Below are 15,595 nucleotides of genomic sequence, written 5' to 3' on the forward strand. Positions count from 1 at the left end.
CTCAAAAAGTTGAAAATAGAGCTACCATACGATCCAGCAATTGCACTACTAGGTATTTACCCCAAAGATACAAATGTAGGGATCTGAAGGGGTATGTGCACCCCGATGTTTATAGCAGCAATGTCCACAATAGCCAAACTGTGGAAAGAGCCAAGATGTCCACTGACAGACGAATGGATAAAGAAGATGTGGTGTATACACACACACACACACACACACACACACACACACACACACACACAATGGAATATTATGCAGCCATCAAAAGGAATGAAATCTTGCCATCTGCAACGACATGGATGGAACTGGAGGGTATTATGCTGAGCAAAATAAGTCAATCAGAGAAAGACATGTATCATATGACCTCACTGATATGAGGAATTCTTAATCTCAGGAAATAAACTGAGGGTTGTTGGAGTGGTGGGAGGTGGGAGGGATGGGGTGGCTGGGTGATAGACATTGGGGAGGGTGTGTGCTATGGTGAGCACTGTGAATTGTTTAAGACTGTTGAATCACAGACCTGTACCTCTGAAACAAATAATACATTATATGTTGAAGAAGAAAGAAGAAAGAAGAAAGAAGAAGAAGAAGAAGAAGAAGAAGAAAAGAAGAAGAAGGAGGAGGAGGAGGAGGAGGAGGAGAAGGAGGAGGAGGAGGAGAAGAAGGAGAAGAAGGAGAAGAAGAAGGAGGAGAAGAAGACAGCAGGAGGGGAAGAATGAAGGGGGGGGATATCGGAGGGGGAGACGAACCATGAGAGACTATGGACTCTGAGAAACAAATCGCGGGTTCTAGAGGGGAGGGGGGTGGGGGGATGGGTTGGGCTGGTGATGGGTATTGAGGAGGGCGCACACTGCATGGAGCACTGGGTGTTATACACAAACAATGAATCATGGAACACTACATCAAAAACTAATGATGTAATGTATGGTGATTAATATAATAATAAAAAAAGTCTGTTTCTTGATTTCTTTCTTATTTTTTTCCTTTTTTGTTTCTTAAATTCCACATATGAGTGAAATCATATGGTATTTGTCTTTCTCTGACTGACTTATTTCAATAAAGGGTGAGTATCCAAAATATACAAAGAACTTACACAACTCAACACCCAAAAAACAAATAATCCAATTTTTAAAATGGGCAGAAGACACAAACAGACATATCTTCAAAGAAAATAGACCAATGGCCAACAGACACATGAAATGATGCTCATCATCACTTTTCATCAAAGATGTACAGGTTTATTTCTGAGCTATTCTATTCCATTGGTCTATACATCTATCATATACCAACACCACACCATTTTGACTACTGTAGCTTTGTAGCAGGTTTTGAAATCAGGAACTATGAGTCCTCCAGGTTTGATCTTTTTCAAGATTGCCTCAGCTATTCACTATCCCTTGAGATTCCATATCAATTTTAGAATGGACTGAAAAATAAAAGTCACTGGGATTTTGATAGGGAGTGCACTGAATATGTAGATCACTTTGGGTAATACATCTTAACGATACTGTCCTCCAGTCCACAAACATGGGATAGGTTTTCATTTATTTATGTCTTCATATCTTTCAGCAATGTTCTGAAATTTTCATTGTATAAGTCTTTCATCTCCTTGGTTAATTCTTAAATATTTCATTCTTTTATTATACTATTATAAATAGAATTGCTTTTATTTATTTATTTATAGAGAGACAGTGCACAAGTGGAGGGACAGAGGGAGAGGGAGAGAAAGAATCCCAAGCAGGCTCCACGCCCAGTACAGAGCCCGGCACAGGGCTCCATCTCATGACCCCTGAGATCATGACCTGAACCCAAATCAAGAGATGGATGCTCAACTGACTGAGCCACCAGGCACCCCAAGAATTGCTTTCATAATTTCCTTTTCAGTTTGCTCATTGTTAGTGTATGGAATTGCAACTGGTTTCTGTATTAACTGTATTCTGTATTAACATGGTATCCTGCTACTTCGCTGAATTCATTTATTAAATAGTTTGGTAGCATCTTTAGGATCTTCATATAAGATCATATCAACTGCAAACAGAGATTTTACTTTTTCCTTTCCACTTCGGATGCCTTTTATTTCTTTTTCTTGCCTATCTGCTCTAGCTAGAACTTCTATTACTATGTTGTATAGAAGTAGTGAAAGTGAGCATCCTTGCCTTATTCCCGATCTTAAAGTTTTCAGTCTTTCACCATTGAGTGTTGTTTGCTGTGTTTTTCACGTACATTGGTCTGTCGTTTTCTTTTCTTGTAGTTTTTGTCTGGCGTAAGCCAGACTCATAGAATGAGTTACAAAGTGTACTCTTCAATTTTTTGAAAATGTTTGAAAAGGTATTCTTCTTTAAATATTTGGTAGAATTCACTAGTGAAATCAGCAGGACCAGCACTTTTCTTTGTCGGGAGATTTTTGTTATTGCTGACTCAACCTCCTTACTAATAAGAAGTCTATTCAGATTGTCTATTTCTTCATGATTTAGTCTTGGTAGGTTTTGTGCTTCTAGAAATTTGTCCATTTCATCTAGATTATTCAATTTTTCAGCATACAATTGTTCACGTACTCTCATTTTTCTGTAGAATCAATAGTAATGTCCCCACTTTCATTTCTGATTTTAGTAATTTGAGACTTCCTTTTCTCTTAGTCCATTCAACTAAAGATTTGTCAATTATGTTGATTATTTCAAAGAACTAACTTTTGGTTTCATTGATTTTCTCTGCCATTTTTCTACACTCTAGTTCATTATCTCTGCTCTAATCTTTATTCTTTCCTTTTGCTAGCTGTGGCTTTAGCATATTCTTTTTCTAGTTCCTCAAGTTGTAAAGCTTTGTTGCTGTTTTGAGATCTTTCTTGTTTCTAATGTAGACATTTATAGCTATAAATTTCCCCCTTAGCACCACTTTCAATGCAACCCATGAGTTTTGTATGTTGTTTTTGTTTTCATTTGTCTAAGTATTTTCAAATTTCCCTTGTGATTTCCTCTTCAATCTGTTGGTTGTTTAAAAGTGTGGGGTTTTTTGTTGTTGTTTTTAAGATTTTATTTGAGAGAAAGCGAGAGAGCACAAACAGGGGGAGTGGCAGGCAGAGGGAGAAGCAGGCTCCCCACTGGCAAGGAGCTGGATGTGGGACTCAATCCCAGGACCCCAGGATCATGACCTGAGCTGAAGGCAGGCGCTCAATGGACTGAGCCACCCAGGCGTCCCTAAAAGTGTGTTTTATATTGCCCTTCCCCACCCCGTTCATCCCTTCATTTTTTGCTGTGTGTGTGTGTGTGTGTGTGTGTGTGTGTGTGTGTGGTGGGGAACCAGGCATTAAAGACTAAGGTATTCAAAAACACCTGCATATACAGGGAAAATTACAAAATGATTGTGCATGCCCAAGGAAAAAAGACAAGAAGATTTAAGATTTAAATCTACACATTGGGCTGATCCTGGGCACAGAATGAGTATAATAAAAAATAAACAAAAATAACAAAAAACAGCAAACCCTGGGGAAGGGAAAGAATCTGATTTTCAGAGTTATCACATTATTAGATTCAAATGTCCAGTGTTTGACAAAATATCACAAGGCAAAGAGACAGGAAAAGTATTACTCATCTGCAGATGATCCCTGATGATCACTTGTTTGTGACAATTGTCTTCTCTCTTGCTGCTTCCAAGGTTTGCCCTTTTTCTTTGGCTTTTGAAAGTCTGATTATAATGTGTCTTAGAGTGGGTCTTTTTGAGTTCATCTTAGTTGGAGTTTGTTGAGCTTCTTGGATGCTTATATTCATGTCTTTCTTCAAATCTGGGAAGCTTTCATCCATCATTTCATTAAATATTCTCTCTACCTCTTTCTTCTTCTTTGAGAGTCCCACAGTGCAAATATTGGTGCTTTTGGAGGTTTCCCATAGACATCCAGATTGTGTTTGCTATTTTTCATCTTTCTCTATTCCTGAACCTCAATAATTTCCATTGTCTTTTCTTAAAGTACTGCTTTATGTTCTGCCAGCTCAAATCTGCTTTTGATTCCTTGTGATTTTTTTTAAAGATTTTATTTATTTATTTGACAGAGAGAGACACAATGAGAGAGGAACCACAAGCAGGGGGAGTGGGAGAGGGAGAAGCAGGCTTCCCACTGAGCAGGGAGCCTGATGTGGGACTCGATCCCAGGACCCTGGAATCATGACCTGAGCCAAAGGCAGACGCTTAACAACTGAGCCACCCAGGCGCCCCCTTGTGATTTTTTTTATCAGTTGTACGTTTCAGCTCCAGAATTTCATTTTGGTTTCTTTTTAGATTTTCCATCTCTTAATTGATACTTGCATTTTGTTCTCACATTGTTTCCTTGACTTTCTCTACATCTTCCTTTAGTTCTTTTAGCATCTTTAAGAACATTATTTTAAGGTCTTTGCCTAATTTATCTGCCAGTAAGTCTTTTTCAGGAACAAATTCTGTTGTATTTTTTTTTCCTTTGAATGAGTAAGTATCCTGTAAGACACTTGAGCCAGATGGGGAAGGTGCAATAATAATGGCTCTCTGCCTCTTTGCACCTCTATGTTCAGAAGCAGCAATCAGTGATCAGATGAAAGATCCCTGATATTTGGAGGGCAGAATCCTTCTTGATTGCTTGGCTCCCATAAGCTGTGTGCAAGTTGGTCCAGGAACGGCTGCCTGCCAAGTGGCTCGGGGTTGGCAATGTGTAGCTATTACCATCCTAGAACTGAAATCAAGTAAAATTTCCTATCCAAACCTTCCCCTGAAAGTTGCAAGCCTTCAACAGATTCCAGAGTTCCAAAATAGTTACATCAGATGATTCTGCCAGTACAATTGTTGTCCAGGCAGAGAAACAGATTCCTGATGCTTTTGACTCCACCATCTTCCTAGAATCCTCCTTAGTCTTTTGTTGGTGGTGGTGGTGGTGTTTTCAAGAAACAATTTCAAAAACTTGTTTTTTCTATTCTATATTTTGTTCATCTCTGATCTTTACTATTTCTCTCCTTCCGCTAGCTTTGGGTTTAATTTCTCCACTTCTGAAGGACAGTTTTGGTGGATATAGGATTTTTGACTTACAAGTTTTTTTTGTTTTTTTGTTTTTTTTCCTTTCACCACTTTGAATATGCTAACCCATTGACTTCTGGCCTCCAAAGTTTCAGGTGAGGAATCTGGTGATAGTCTTATTGAACATCCTTTTTATGTAATGAGTCACTTCTCTCTTGCTGCTTTCAAGATTCTGCTTTTGTTTTCAACAATTTATGTTTGTCAATATTATCTATTTTTTTCAAAGAACTATCTTATTTTCTCCACTGTTTTTATCTTTTCAATTTCATTGATTGATTCTCTTGTCTCCTTCCTTCTGCACCTCCAGGTTTATCTTGCTCTTCCTTTTATAGGATCTTAAGTTGAAAGGTTAGATTATTTTCCTGAGACTTTCCCTCTTTCTAATGTGAGAATTTGGAGCTATAAAATTTCCTGTTAGTACTACATTCACTACATCCCACATATTTTGGTATATTTTGCTTTCATTTTCATTCAGTCCAATATGCTTTTTTTTATTATCCTTTGAAACTTCTTTAACTCATAAATTATTTAGCAAATTGTTGTTTATTTTCTAACTGTTCCAAGATTTTCCTGTTATCTTTCTGTTACTGATTTCTAGTTGATTCCATTGTGGTGAGAACACACACAGTATGATTTCAATTATTTTAAATATGTTGAAGCTTGTTTTATGGTCCTATTGTGATAAATGGTCTATCTTGGTAAACTGTCCATGACAACTTGAAACGAATGCCTATTCTGCTATTGCTGTATTGTGTGTGTTGGACCCTGTTGATTGAGAGTACCATTGAGTTGTTATGTATCGTTGCTGATTTTCTGGGTACTTCAATATATTGTTGGAAGAGGGGTAGTGATGTTTCCAATATAATCATGGATTTGTCTATTTCTCCTCCCAGTTCTATATTTGCTTTACATATTTTGCAGATCCGTTGTTCAGTGCATACAAGTTTAGGATTGCTATGTCTTGATAGCCTGGCCCTTTTTATCATTATGAAATGCTCCTCTCTGTCCCTGTAATTTTCTTTGCTCTGGAATCTACCTGACAATACTACTGCTTTCTTTTGATTACTGTCTGCATTGCATATCTTTTTCCATCTTTTTATTTTCAGCCTACCTATACCATTACTTTTGAACTGAGTTTTCTTGTGGGGACTATATATTTTTATCCAATCTGTCCCTCTCTTGTAATAGGCATATTCTGATATTTACATTTAATGTAATTATTGATATACTAGGACTTCAGTGGGGGTTTTGTTTCATTTTCTGTTTCTTTCCTCTGTTCTTCATCAGTCTGTTTTCTTTTTCTGCCTTCCTTGTACCTTTTGTCAGAATTCCATTTTGTTCTATCAATAGTGCTTTTGAATTTATCTCTTTGAATAGACATTTAGCAAATGCTCTCTAGGTTTTTTATTACACATACATAACTTTTCACAGCACTCTGGTGTCAACATTTTACCAGTTCAAGTGAAATGTAAAAACATTACAATCCTTTAAGTTCCTTTATCCTGTGTCATTTATAATACAGTTGTCCTAAAGATTCCCCCTGCATGCTTTGAGATCCATATCAGACAATGTTACAATTTTTGCCTCAACCATTAAATTTAATTTAGAAAACTCAACGAGAGAAAAAAAAATCCCATCGTGTTAACTTACATATTTACTCTTTCTACTGTTCTATATCCCTTCCTGATGTTTCAAGATTCCTTCTTTTATCATTTCCTTTCAAACTGAAGAAACTCCTTTAGCTTTTTTTTCTTTTTCTTTTTCTTTTTTTTTTTGAATGGGTAGATCTTCTGGTGACAAATCCTCTTAGTTTTCCTTCATCAGAGAATGTCTTGATTTCCACTTTATTCCAGAAGAATATTTTCACTGTATAGAGAATTCTGAGTTACAGTTATAAACAACAGAGATTTATTTCTCACAGTTCCAGCTTGCTGGCCTCCTCTGACATCACACAAGCACAAGAAGGAAGACCCCACCTTATTACAGCCAAGTGAAGATGAAAGTCCATCACCCTGGCTGCAAGAATGTGATGGTTAATTTTTATGTCAACTTGACTGGGCCACAAAATGCCCAGGTAGCTGGTTAAAGATTATTTCTGAATGCATCTGTAAGGGTGTTTCCAGAAGAGATTAGCCTCTGAATTGATGGGACTGAATAAAACAGATGATCCTCCCCAATGTGGATGGTAATATCCAATCTGTTGAGGGCCTAAACAGAACAAAAAAAGTGGAGGAAAGTTAAATTGGCTCTCTGCCTAAATGCTTGAACTAAGACATCAATCTTCCGCACTCAGCGCTCCTGGTTCTCAGGCCTTCAGACACAGACTGGAATCCACAGCATTAGTTCCCCAGTACTCAGCCTTCAAACCACACCACCAGCTCTCCTGGGTCTCCAGTTTGTACAGAGCCAATTGTGGGATTGCTCAGCCCCCATAATCCCATAAGCCAGTATCTTATAATAAATATATCTCCCTTTTCCCACCCCAACCCCTAGTTTCTCTAGAGAACACCAATACAGAGGGTAAGGAATACCTTGTAACTGCTCTCCACGTGGCCTTCACTGTGAGCGAGAAAAGGTATCATCACTGTGGGGGGGCACGACAATCCCATCTCCTCTGGGCCTTCTCTGACATCACCCCAGCAAGGATGGAGGATTGCCTCTTTACAACACGGCTATCATAAAAGTCTAGGCTCCCCACTTAACCTTTGCTAATGCGGATGGGGCCCCATTTTGTTCCATGGTGTTTGGATATAGTAAAGCAGTTACTGCCTATAATTTTTCTGTCTTGCTAAGTTGCCCCATTCCTGGTCCTTGGGTGAAAGAGAACAGGCTTCTGTTGGGGCTCCTCCCCTTCCCAACTCCCGTTGGTATTTCCAGGTTGTTGGCTTCTCCAGCACCAAATCCAGGATATATTAAGCAAAAAGAGAACTCACTGTCATGTCATTTTCAGATCCCAAGATTCCTTCCCAAGTCTCCCATCTTCTCTCCACACTTCAGAGTTTCCTCATGGTTTGATAAAGCCCAATAGATTGATTTTTTTCTTGTATAGCTCATGCCTAAGTTATAGTTAAAATATCTTTGTTAAACCCAAGGTTACAAAGATTTTGTTTTTTTCCTAGAAGTTTTATAGTTCTAATTTAATTTAACAATTAGGTCTATGATCCATTTTTATGTGAGGCAATGTTGAGGTTATTTTTTCTGCATCTATCTAATTGTTCCAGAGCCATTCTCCATAGAATTGCTCTGGCGTCCATCTTAGTCCATTCCGGTTGCTATAACAGAATACCATAGACTGGGGAGCTTACAAACAACAAAGAGGCTGGGAAGTCCCAGATCAAGGCGCAAGCAGATTTAGTATCTGGTAAGGCCCACTTCCTAATTTACAGATGACTGTTTTTTTTTTTTTTCCTGTGTCCTCACATGATAGAAGGGACAAAGGAACTCCCTAGGGTTTCTTTTTTATAAGGACACTAATCCCATTCATTAGGGCTCTGCTCTCATTACCTAATTAATTGAAAAGTACCCCACCTCCTAATACCATCACCTTAGAGATTAGGATTTAACATATGACATTTAGGTGGACACATTCAGTTTATGGCAGCACCTTTTTGAAAATCAACATGTGGGTTTATTTCTGTACTGTCTTCTTTTTTCATTTTCATATTTCATTTTTTCTATTCTTTCATCATTTCAAGATAACTTGGCTATCTTTATGCCAACATATCTTCTTCAATATATAGCTTCATAATATAGCTTATAATCATATAGCTTGAGTCCTCCCACTTTGTTTTTCTTCAAAGTTGGTCTGCCCATTCGGAGTCCTCGGTGTATCCACATAAACGTTAGAATCAATTTGCAAACTTCTACCAAAAAAGCCTGCTGGGATTTTTTAAAGATTTTATTTACTTATTTGAGAGAGAGCACGAGCAGGGGGAGGAGGAGGGGAAGAAGCAGACTCCCCACTGAGCAGGGAGCCTGACGTGGGGCTCTATCCCAGGACCCTGAGATCATGACTGAGCCACCCAGGAGCCCCAGCTGGGATTTTGATTTTGATTACATTGAAAATACTAATTCAGGAAGAACAGATATCTTAACAACATTGAGTCTTCCAATCCATGAACACAGCCTCTCTTGCCATTACTTTGATCTTTAATTTCTCTGAGCAATGTTTGGTAGTTTTCAGTGTAAAGGTGTTCCATATCTTTTCTCATTCAGAAGCATTTAATATTTTTCATAGTACCGTATATGGCATTAAAATGTTTTTTCAATTTCTGATAGTTGCTAGCACACAGAAATATAATTAATGTCTGTAGATGACTTTGCATCTGTAACAGCTGAAGTGTTAATAGTTCCAGAAGCTTTTTGTAATCTCCCTCAGATTTTGTGTACAGACAAGCATGTCGTCTGTGAATAAAAACATTTTTACTTCTTTCCACTGTCTGCATTTTATTTCTTTTCCTTGCTTTATAGATATGGCTAGAACATCCAGTACAACATTGGATAGTAGTGAGCTTGTAAGATGATCTTGGGGAGTACTGGACTGAGGGCCTTAGTTTTTCACTAGCTGTTGCCAAAAGGCCTCTCTCAGTTCCTTGGCACAGGGGCCGGTCCATAGGACAGCTCACAATATGGTAGCTGGCTTCCATCAGAGCAAGGAAGTGAGGGAACAAGGAAGCAAGAGAAGGAGACAGCAAGAGAGATTGCCCAAGATGGAAGCCAGTCTTTTTCTTACCCTAATCTCAGAAATGACATCCCATCACCTTTTCTATTCATTAGAAACATGACTAAATCCAGCCCACACTCAAGGAGAGAAGATTACACAAGGGGGCCTGAATACCAGGAGGCAGGAATTACACAAGGGGGCCATCTTAGAGGCTCCCTACAACAAGCTCTCAATGGCCAAATCGGGGACAATTTGAGCCACATAATAAATGATGACACTAATGGATTAAAACCAATAGAATAAAAATCCATGAGCCCATACTGATATAAACAAAACAACTGAAAAAATAAATTTAAAAACTGGGGAGAGGAGGGGTGCCTGGTTGGCTGTCAGTGGGGCATACGACTCTGGATCTCAGGGTGGTGAGTTTGAGCCCCATGCTGGGTGTAGAGATTACTTAAAAAAGTAAAACATAAAAATAATAAATAAATAAACAAACAAATAAATAATAAAATGGGGGAGAAAAGACAGCTCTTCCTTACAGCAGAATTCCATTTAATAAATGTAGAAAGAGGGGCGCCTGGGTGGCTCAGTCAGTTGAGCATCTGACTTTGGCTCAGGTCATGATCCTGGAGTCCTGGGATCAAGCCCCACATCAGGCTCCCTGCTTCTCCCTCTGCCCCTCACCCCACTTGTGCTCTCTTGCGCACACTCTCTCTCAAATAAATAAAATCTAAAAATACATATATAATAAAAATAAATGTAGAAAGAGAACTAGAAATAAAAGCATAGGTAAATACCACGGTTATAATTGCTGTAGGCAAGACTGTAACCTAAAACTAGTGGATGAGAGTGTGGTAAATAAACTTCCACATAGTCTCAGCATTTCTCCCCACAAGCTATTTGTTAATTTAAAAAGGAAAAAAAAATTAACTTTACAATTAAAATATCAACCTAACAAACTGATCAGACTTAATTAGTAATAAAACTTATCAATGTCATGTACCCTCTGATATGATGCACTGAGGACACAGCATCACTTCTGTAATAGTCTTGCCAAAAACGCATAACCTGAATCTCATCAATCAGAAAATCCAAATTGAGGGGCGCCTGGGTAGCTCAGTTGGTTAAGCGTCTGCCTTCGGCTCAGGTCGTGATCCCAGGGTCCTGGGATCGAGCCCCGCATCGGGCTCCCTGCTCTGCGGGAAGCCTGCTTCTCCCTCTCCCACTCCCCCTGCTTGTGTTCCCTCTCTCACTGTGTCTCTCTCTGTCAAATAAATAAATAAAATCTTTTTTAAAAAAGTCCAAATCGAAGGACATTCTACAAAATAACTTTCCCATACTTTTCAAAAATGACAAGGTCATCAAAGGCAAAAAGAGACTAGAATTTCTGCAGAAGGCTAAGAGGATAAACAAATGCAACATGGCATTTTTTTATCCTATCATACAATAATTGGACAACTGATGAAATTTGAATGAAGTCTGTAAATTAGCTAATAGTTTTGTATAGATGTTAATTTTCTGGATTAGCTAATTGTATTAGTTACGTTAGCTGACATTAGGGTAAGCTGGGTGAGTAAACAAGAACTATGTATTGTTGTTGTTATTATATTTTAAACAGCTTTACAGGCATACAATTCATCACCCACATACATATAATTTACACACATTTTAGCAAACACTCTCTATTCCCCCCCCCCCAGCCCTAGGCAACCACTAATCCACTTTCTGTCTCTACAGAGCTGCCTATTCTGGACAATTGATATGTGGCATCATACAGTATGCAGCCTCTTGTGAATGGTCTCTCATTTACCATATTTCCAAGCTTCATCCATTGTTGTGTCTTGAATTGTGTCCCCCCAAAAGATGAAGTCCTAACCTCCAGTCCCTCTGAATGTGACTTATTTGAAAATTGGGTGTCTGCAGATGGCAAGGTATGATGAGGTCATTAGGGTGGGCCCCAAACTCACGGACTCCTTATAAAAAGGAGAAATTTGCACACAGACACAGAGAGGTACGACAATGTCAAGACACAGGGAGAACACCATCTGCAGGCCAAGAACGCCTGAGGTTCCCAGAAGCTAGATGAGAGGCACAGCCCTCGCAGCCCTAAGAAGGAACCAACCCTCCCGATACCTTGATTTTAGACTTCTAGCCTCCAAAACTGTGAGCCAAAAAGTTCTGTTCAGCTGCCCAGTTTGTGGTGCTTTGTCACAGCAACCCCAGCACCTAATACATCCACGTTGTAGCATATATCAGTACTTCATTCCTTTTTACTGCCCGAAGTATTCCACTGAGTGGATATATCACATTTTGTTTACCCCTTCTGGCTAGTATGAATAATGCTACTATAAACATTTGTGTACAAGTTTCTGTGTGGGCATTATTTCCTTCAATTCCTCCTGGGTATACACCCAAGAATGGAATTGCTAGGCCATATAATTCTATGTTTAACTTCTTAAGGAACTGACAAACTGTCTTCCAAAGCAGTAGCACCGGCTGACATTCCTGCCAGGACTATATGAGGGTTCCAACTTCCCCACATCCTCTCCAACATCTGTTACTGTCTGTCCTTCTGATTGGAGCCATCCTAGAGGGTGTGAGGCGCCATCTCATTGTGGCTGCCGTTCTGCATTTCTCTCATGGCTAAGGACACTGAGCTTTTCTGCTGTATGTGCTTATTGGCCATTTCTTTATCTTCTTTGAGGAAATGTGTATTCAAATCTTTGCCCAGTTTTTAATTAGTCTGCCTTTTTTATTGAGTTGTAAGAGTTCTTATATATTCTGAATACCAGACCCTTTTCAAACATATGATTTGCAAATATTTTCTCATTCTGCGGGTTGTCTTTTTGCTTCCTGATGGTGCTAGTTGCAACCCCAAAGTTTTAAATTTTTATGAAGTCCAATTTATCAAATTTTAAATCTTTTACTATATTTGCAACACTTCTGTACATCGAAAATTATACGGAAGACAGGGTACCAAATAAAGATCAAAATAAAAAGATGATGTACAAAATAGACAGTGATCAAAATAAAAAACTATGTACATATTTTTATGTAAAAAGTCTAAACTACTATGCACTAAATTACCAACAGGAAGTAAAAATGGATTGTTTTCATTTGGTATTCAACACAAGTCTTTCTTTTTTCCAATTATACAACTGATGCAAGTCCTCTATGGAAATTTCGGAATTAATTGAGATCATCAGCAAACTCACCATCCAGAGAGCCATCGTTGTCATGGAGGTTTCTATTCTTACACAAATATGTAACTATTTACAAACACTTGGGGTCATTTGTTTCCTAGGAGGAGAGCCATGTAACAACTTACGGACTAAGAAATCTGTATGCAGGGACCGCAAGGAGACGTGCCCAAGCAGGGCTGCTCACTGGCTTTGGGAGTGGAGTGATGGCTCCGCTTCAGGGGAGGGAGGGAGCTCTCGGGGCAGAAGGCGGCCTGGAGTACGGAAGGGCATGCGGGTGGTGATGGGGGCAGCCAGGAGCATCAGGAAGGTAACGGGGGCGGTAACGGGCGCAGTGACGGAAACCCTCGACTGTAAGCCAGGCTGGACCATGGAGAACCTTGGGTGACAATGACGTACCGCTCGCAGGCCGCGGGGCGTCCCTGCAGAGCGCCGGGCAAGGGCGCATCTTGATGAGACTTACATGGTATTAGGGAGGCAGCTCAGGAACGGAAGAACCTGCGGGCCACGGATATGCCTGGGGGCCCGGGACAGTGCCAGCAACACACTTTGTACTCTGAGGACGCACACACGGGTGACCCCGTGTCCTGCTGGACTAGGGGTCAGGACACTGCCCGTCCCTCCGCTCAAAACCAAGTTTAGGGCGCCTGGCTGGCGCAGCTCGGGGTGGTGAGTTCGAGCCCGCCCTGCGTGTGGAGACGACTTAAAACAGGCCAATCCCAGGAACACACACAAACTGCCCGAAGGTGCGGAGGGAAAGCACGCTCCCTGCCCGCGCACACGCTGGGACGCGCACCACTCTCGCCTCCACCGCCGGGGGCTGACACTCTGCGCTCTCGCGCTCCTCAGATGTGGGCTGCAGCCCTCACCCCGCGCCCGCCGCGCCGGGGCTCCTGGCGCCGACCCCAGCTCCCGCAGGACTCGGGGCGGGAAGGAGGACGAAGTCTGGGACCGCTGGGGTTCAGGCCGCGGCTCCGAGCCCGGGCGGAACAGCCACGTCCCCGAGGCCCACGGCCGCCGGCGGGCGCGCATCTTCGCCCACACAGGACACGCGCGGGCGGCGGTACTTACAGAACCACGGCCGCCTCGGGAGCGAGCCCGGCGGGCGGACACAGGCCACGGCCGCTCCGCGCCCTCACAGCCACCGCTCGCCGCGCCGGCCCCACAGTGCCCCGCGGCGCGCACGCGCAGAAGCCGCTCCGCAGGCGGCGTGGAAAGCGGCGACTGACAACGGCGAGGAACCCAGGTGGAACAACGGCCGCGCGGCCTTAAAAGGGCACCGCGAGGCACCGGCGTTACGTGGGGCTTGCGTCGCGCGGGGCGGGGCCTGAGGGCGGGGACCGATGAGCGGAGGGGCGGGGCCAGATGGGGCTGGGCGGGGTCAGATGGGCGGCGGGGCGGGTCCTGATGGACAGGGTCGGAGCCTGTCCTGGTGGGCGGGGTCCGATGAGCGGAGGGGCGGGGTCAGACGGGGAGGGGCGGGGTCAGATGGGCGGTGGGGCGGTTCCTGATGGACAGGTTCAGAGCGCGTCCTGGTAGGCGGCGGGAGCGGGTCCTGTGAGCGGAGGGGCGGAGCCCAGAGAAGGGGCGGGTCCTGGTGGGCGGGGTCGGACGGGCAATGGGGCGGGACCTCTCGCCCGCGGCCCTGGCTGCTGGCTTGCGGAGCCTGCCTGCGTTTCTGCCCGGGATCCCCAGACCGCGACATGGCGGGAGTCCCTGGGCAAGGAGCGCTTGCCCTGGTCGGGGTGTCTGCAGGGCTGGCGGAGGAGTCGAGATTGGAGCTGGGGCTAAGAAGTGGGAATTCTGCAGGTGGAGGAAGGGACACGGACGCTCTCGGCCACAGGGAGCCCGCGTGGCTGGGCGTGGGGCGGGGAGAGTTCGGGAGTGGGGTGAGGCTAGCGGGTGGCCGTGGCCGGGATGGCCGTGGGCTGGCAGCACTGGCCTTCGGGGCCATGGTGGGATCGCTGTCTTACCCCGCAGGTAACCGGAGTCCCCGCGGATTGACTAGAATCGGGAGGTGTGCAGCGGGGGAATTCCCAGTTCCGCCGCCTCACCACTGGTTGTCTAGCGTATCTGCTACCAGTCCTTCCTCTACTTTAAAAAATAATACTTGTCCTGTACTTTGTATCCTACTTTTTCTCACCGCATTAAACGTGGCCATTCTCGATATTGTGAAATAGTATTCATAACTAATGTTTAATGTTAACATCGCATAAATACCTGACCAGTGACTTACCTGACCATTACCTGTAGTGACTAAACGAGGCCTTCATCACGACGCATCCCCACAAGGCCAGCTCGGGTGGCTCCCTTTAGTGATTCCTTTCAGGCAAGTTCCCGCCCGCCCTATGACTTCAGTTCCCTGTATCTGTGGTTCCCGCCTCATCCTCACAGTCCAAATTGGTTCCTCCCAGTTCCCCCTTTACAGGTCTCATCAGCCTCCATGATCCAAACTGTAGGACGCTGCTTATCTGCCTGACCCTGTTCCCTGCCCTCCAAACTTCTGTTTCCACACTTAGGCAATGACGCTGCCATCCACCCAGGTGCCCACCCGGGGCCCCTGCCTCTCTTACTTTCACCCCACGCCCTTCCTCAAGTCCTGTCCGTCCTGTCCTGTCCTCCAAGTCCTGCTCCTGCCTTGGTGTCTGCCCCACAGTCACTAACTTGAGCCAAGTCTTTGCTGGATGTTCACAGCACC

General features: G+C 43.0%; 1 protein-coding gene and 1 long non-coding RNA gene across 5 annotated transcripts in view; one reads left to right on the forward strand and one right to left on the reverse strand.

The window, feature by feature from the left end:
• The window catches only part of URGCP (upregulator of cell proliferation), a 64,218-nt gene extending 50,045 nt beyond the window's left edge, over window positions 1-14,173 (reverse strand). The window contains exons 1-2 of one of the 4 annotated variants that reach the window (XM_036085250.2): window positions 13,969-14,173; window positions 6,682-7,239 (exon numbers count right to left, since the gene is read on the reverse strand). In XM_036085250.2, the coding sequence (XP_035941143.1) occupies window positions 6,682-6,683 (2 nt within the window). In that variant the 5' untranslated portion in view covers window positions 6,684-7,239; window positions 13,969-14,173. Of the gene's footprint in view, window positions 1-6,681; window positions 10,160-13,968 lie in introns of those variants that run through there. The other 3 variants (XM_078059879.1, XM_078059880.1, XM_078059878.1) reach the window with 3 other exon arrangements.
• A 339-nt stretch (window positions 14,174-14,512) lies between these two features.
• On the forward strand, window positions 14,513-15,064 carry LOC118531291 (uncharacterized). The gene is made up of 2 exons (XR_004915106.2): window positions 14,513-14,706; window positions 14,878-15,064. It is a non-coding gene; the product is annotated as an uncharacterized LOC118531291 (long non-coding RNA).
• Window positions 15,065-15,595: the final 531 nt, after the last annotated feature.

Source organism: Halichoerus grypus, chromosome 12 (genome assembly GCF_964656455.1).
Source record: "Halichoerus grypus chromosome 12, mHalGry1.hap1.1, whole genome shotgun sequence".
Lineage (NCBI taxonomy): Eukaryota > Metazoa > Chordata > Mammalia > Carnivora > Phocidae > Halichoerus > Halichoerus grypus.